At 41.6% G+C, this 5,000-nt stretch overlaps 2 protein-coding genes across 6 annotated transcripts in view; one reads left to right on the plus strand and one right to left on the minus strand.

The window, feature by feature from the left end:
* LOC143300279 (calaxin-like) overlaps nucleotides 1–624 on the minus strand; it is a 13,434-nt gene extending 12,810 nt beyond the window's left edge. Inside the window, exon 1 of one of the 2 annotated variants that reach the window (XM_076613878.1) lies at nucleotides 606–624. The gene's annotated coding sequence lies outside the window, so the exon portion shown is untranslated. Of the gene's footprint in view, nucleotides 1–87; nucleotides 147–605 lie in introns of those variants that run through there. The other variant, XM_076613886.1, reaches the window with a different exon arrangement.
* The window catches only part of LOC143300252 (cation-dependent mannose-6-phosphate receptor-like), a 15,365-nt gene that overhangs the window by 548 nt on the left and 9,817 nt on the right, over nucleotides 1–5,000 (plus strand). The window contains exons 2-5 of one of the 4 annotated variants that reach the window (XM_076613868.1): nucleotides 616–693; nucleotides 1,565–1,986; nucleotides 3,348–3,435; nucleotides 4,659–4,767. In XM_076613868.1, coding sequence (XP_076469983.1) covers nucleotides 1,787–1,986; nucleotides 3,348–3,435; nucleotides 4,659–4,767 — 397 coding nt within the window. In that variant the 5' untranslated portion in view covers nucleotides 616–693; nucleotides 1,565–1,786. Of the gene's footprint in view, nucleotides 1–615; nucleotides 694–779; nucleotides 932–1,564; nucleotides 1,987–3,347; nucleotides 3,436–4,658; nucleotides 4,768–5,000 lie in introns of those variants that run through there. The other 3 variants (XM_076613854.1, XM_076613845.1, XM_076613861.1) reach the window with 3 other exon arrangements.

Below are 5,000 nucleotides of genomic sequence, written 5' to 3' on the forward strand. Positions count from 1 at the left end.
ACTCATTTTCACTTTCAAGAAATTGCTAATCCCTTCAACCAGCGTTTACTTACAACAATTCATAATACGGTGCTATATATACACTACCTTCACATGGGGTTTTTATATGGGATTCGCTTTGTCGGTCTGTCCGTCTGACTGTCCGTCTGCCTGTCACCCGTTCTGTCTGTTCGCGATCGACCTCTCTGTTTGTTTGTCAGTCATCGATCAAATTGTCTGTTTATCAGCCACCAACAAGATCACGTGGAAGAGATACGGGTTTGTCACACACACAAGAATCCAGCAATGTATTATTGCCCGAGATCATGAAAAACAGGACGGCAAGATAAAGATGCATTTTGAGAAATACAACGACATACAGACAAACACACAGAGACACACACACACACACGCAGTCAGATCGAGAGAGAGAGAGAGAGAGAGAGAGAGAGAACGAACGAAAGAGAAATACAACGACACACAGACAAACACACAGAGACACACACGCACACGCAGTCAGATAGATAGATTGACTGAGAGAGAGAGAGAGAGAGAGAGAGAGAGAGAGAGAGAGAGGTTCAGATAAACAGGACCATAATCGTGTCAAGTGTTAACCCATCACTGACTTGTGCACAGCGAACACAGCGTGAAGTGAGCCCCAGACAGTGAAGCAGCAATGTGGGCCAGCAGTTCCCTCACTGTTATCAAAGACAGGTGAGTGATGATATAGTGTCAAGGTCTGTTTCCAGCCGCGTTTTGAATACAATAGGCCTATGTGTCTTGTCTTGTTGTGTCCAGATAAAAACACTCGACTGATAGACTGTACGATGCTGACTGTCATTATAGTAGAGAAGACTTCTGTGCATACAAACGTGTAGTGAGTTTGAACAATTCCCGTCGAAAAATCTGCATCTTACTTACAAACGAGGTTTGTCCTCCTCATTATGATAGAGTATTATTTATTAATCCTGGTTCACATTATCTAATGGTGTACTTTTCTGCCAGTTTGTGCCATCACTGGCTGCAAGGTTAAGAAAACGTACTTGGACAGTGCAAAATCATTGTTTAATCCTGGTGTTTACCTATTTGACAGTGCATTGGGAGTACGTTTCTTATTAGTGTGTGACATTATTCATACCAATTTTAGGAGAGTGCGCTTGGATAGTCCAAAAAATATCAACACCACGAGCATTTGATTTTATTCATTTTATTTATTAGAGATAGAAGAAATACCGTGAATGTAACATCCGGATGGCGCGTCTCTCGGACGTATTTTGTACAGTGTACAAAGGAACCAAAAAATGTAAGATCTGAAACTTTGCTGCGTTGTTTGATACTTGTTCAGCTGCTTACACACACACACACACACACACACACACACACACACACACACACACACACACACACACACAACTTTTTTTGCTAAGCATGGAATTTTTATTTATTTTGCAAACGTTTTGGTGCAGATAGTAAAAAAGGGAAATTACTCTGTAATTAATGCTAGGGGACTTAATTCGCTTTAAACTGATCTTTCTCATCTTAAACATTACATTTCGATACATAAAAAGCTTGTGTTTTTTTTCAGTGTATCACAAGTGAGTCTTGAAGGCCTTGCCTCTCTTGTTTACTTTGGTGTGTGAAAAGATTTTGTGAATCAACAGACAGTCGAGGCAGCGAGAGAGAGAGAGTAGATATACGTACTGTGTGTATTTGCGTGAAAGCAGGAGCGCCAGCCTTCTAAACCAGAACACACAGCAGATCTCATCTTGCCCAGTTCACGTGGAGACTGTTACTGTTTCTATTGGTGATGCTGCGATACTGGTCAAGCGTAGTGTGTGCGGTCAGCCTGGTTGGACCCTGGATGGGAGGGCCGGGTGGTGGTGGCGGAGGTGGAAGGGGGGTGTGGGGGCTGACGTGTGTGGGGCAGGGTCCCTGTGGCTGTGCCTTTGATGACGGCTCTGGAGCCATTGACGTCAGCAGCCTGGGGAACACGGACAGTACTCCCAGGTTAGCGTGTTTCTCTCCTTCCTTTCTTTCTGACTTTGAGTGAACGCCATTTTGAAGTTTTGTGTGAAATATTTAACACGGCATTCCTTGTGAGAATGCATTTATACAATTTTAAAACATCTTATATTCATATCTAGGTTTAAGAGCTTCGATATTTACAAGTACAAATTTGAAAGAAAAAAAATCATATTAGGTATAACAGCTTCGACATTGACAAGAACTGTAATATGAAAAAGAAACCCCACAAAAAAGGAAGAAAAAACAGCAACAACCAACCCCCAAAAAACAAAAACAACAAACAAAACACACACACACACACACACACACACACAAAGCACAAATCAACAACAATAGAACAAAGGCTGCTAATTCCATACCTTTTATCCAAAAACTAAAACTGACAAGATATATTTTCTGGTTATCATGTTACAGGTTTTTCGTCGCGCCAAAATACATCATACACAGATACTTTTTAAAAGATAAGCTTTTTGATCTAAATTTCAACTTAGAGTATGCAAATTTTGACAAACTGCCAACAGTGCTCATGAATGGGGCGTATTAAGCCAAATATGCAATGGCTTACCGAAGAAGTACTGTTATCGAGCGATATGCATTATCTTTTAATTCCCTTGAAAGTATATATCCACGAATTTGTGTCAAATTTGAACAATAATATCAGGAGACCCCACACTTTCAACACGCTGAACTCACGACGAAGTCGTTTGCAATGGAAGGGAACTTACTCTTTCGTCTCCCTGGAAACATGCAAGGAGTGGCTCATTATTTTCATGTTGTAATTGGCATGAAGCAAAGTGTCCAAAATGGCAGACCAAACAGTGATTTTTGATATGTGTGTGTGTGTGTGTGTTTCATGTAACGTGTGTGTTCGCCATCTGAAAAAGGAAGAGGGTTTGGACTGATACACAGTTACTGTATGTGTAACATGTATATATGCACCTTATTATGTCTCCGTTTCCATCGTTCTCCTACATCATCATTCTCTTTCTCTTCACTTCTGTCTCTGTCTGTCTGTCTTTCTTTGTATCTGTCTGTCTGTCTGTCTCTCGTCCTATCCGTCATTGCTTATGTGTCTGTCTCTCTGTCTGTCTGATTGTCTGTCTGCCTCTGGCAAGTATTTACTGTCTACGTCTGTCTGTATATCATATGTCTGTCACAAAAGCATGGATGTAGATTTGCATGCAAGCACACACACGCACCCACGCACGCACATTAATCCCCCATCTCCCCCCCTCGCCCCCTGCCTCCCCCCCCGCGTCCTCCCACACACATACTCTCATTCACTGCCACTACTTGTTGCTCATCATCCATTCTTTATTCCAACAACACTTATATTACCGCAGGTTTGCAGACGTCCGTGGAAAAGACAACTTCCTCTATTCTTACAACCCGTGTTACCCTTTCTCAGAGGGAAACTGCACAGACGCCGCTGTGAGTTTTTTTTTTTTTTTCTTTCTCTCTCTCTCTTTCTTTTTCTGAACAATATTGACATCTGCTGATGATATAACCTGTATGGATATTATTATTATTATTATTCGGTATTGGTGCTGGTGGTGTTGGTAATGGTGTTGTTGTTGTTCTTCTGCTATCATCATCATCATTGTCATCATCATCATCGATTGTAACGAGTTGTATATTTTTCACGGTGAGTCTGAGGACTTGCATTTATGTATCAGTTCTATTCACACTCTTATTACTACTGGCACACATGGTTTAAATCATTTCGAAACTATTTTGTCTGTGTTTATTCGAAATCTGTTTCACGTGCTGTATTTCAGCTGCTTTCTAGAGTGAAGGGAATAAGATACTGCATGTGGAAATATATGAAGTAGCTCAAGTATTTCCTGTTTTTGTTTGTTTGTTTGTTGTTGTTGTTTGTTGTTGTTTTTAGCGGAAGTAGAACTTTTTGCTTGATTTATTGATATTCATTACAAAGACAGTTTATTAAAATGTTAAACACCGTGTAAACGCAGTGCAGTGCTACAAGCGGTTAGGAGTTGGACTTCCGATTCAGTGTTCATCAGTGATCAGGGTTCGAGGACTCGTTTCGACATGGTGTTGTGTCCTTGGGAAAGGCGCTTTACTCTGATCGATTTTCTCTCTTTCACACTCAGGTGCCAGCGGGTATCCGGTGAAGGTCAACACGGCTGAAGGAGAGGACTGGTCCCCGGCCTTGTGTGCCGAGCCCTAGACACAATGGATGTGAATGCACTGTTCTGATGACCGTTACGATTATTGAAATGTAGTTCCAAACGTACAGACTGTTGTGTGTTCTGTACTTTTACGAGGCGGGGCATGTTGATAAAATGCACACTGGAAACAAAGAAAGAAAGAAACTACAAACGTCTGTTATCCAGTCTACTGAACGAGCCAGATGTCACGGTTATCTAATTAGGCCAATTTTGATAAATCTTTAAACCCTTTCCCTGCTTCGGTCTCACCACAAACGTTTTAAAATCGTACACTGTATCTGCGTTGATTAGATCACTGACACTCATGATTATCTTAAAAAAAAAACAAAAAAAAAAAAACCAACATTTTTTAACCGTTTGATCAGTAAGCTGGTTGATAGAATGAATACAATACGTGTTTTAATGTGTGTGTGTGTGTGTGTGTGTGTGTGTGTGTGTGTGTGTGTGTGTGTGTGTTATCAGGTGTGCCAGGTTGGTAACGGTACACAAAGCTACAGGCAGATCGGAGACGCCAAACCAGTGCAATGGCTCAATAGCACACAGGCCTATCTGCTACTGCAGGCTTTATCAGGTAAATTGTGAAAAGAAGAGAGAGAGAGAGGGGGGGGGGGGAAGTGGGGGCGGGGGGGGGGGGGGCGTGACAAAGACACAGAGAGAGGCAGAACGAATGAACGAACGAACAAACTAACGAACGAACCTCTTTTTTTATTGGGGAAAAAAAAGGAATAAGCACAAATGGCTTGTTTTCATTCTGCCCTCATGAAAAGGGGAAATAACTACAGAGAGAGAGAGAGAGGATGGAGT

Source organism: Babylonia areolata, chromosome 2, assembly GCF_041734735.1.
Source record: "Babylonia areolata isolate BAREFJ2019XMU chromosome 2, ASM4173473v1, whole genome shotgun sequence".
NCBI classification, from domain to species: domain Eukaryota; kingdom Metazoa; phylum Mollusca; class Gastropoda; order Neogastropoda; family Buccinidae; genus Babylonia; species Babylonia areolata.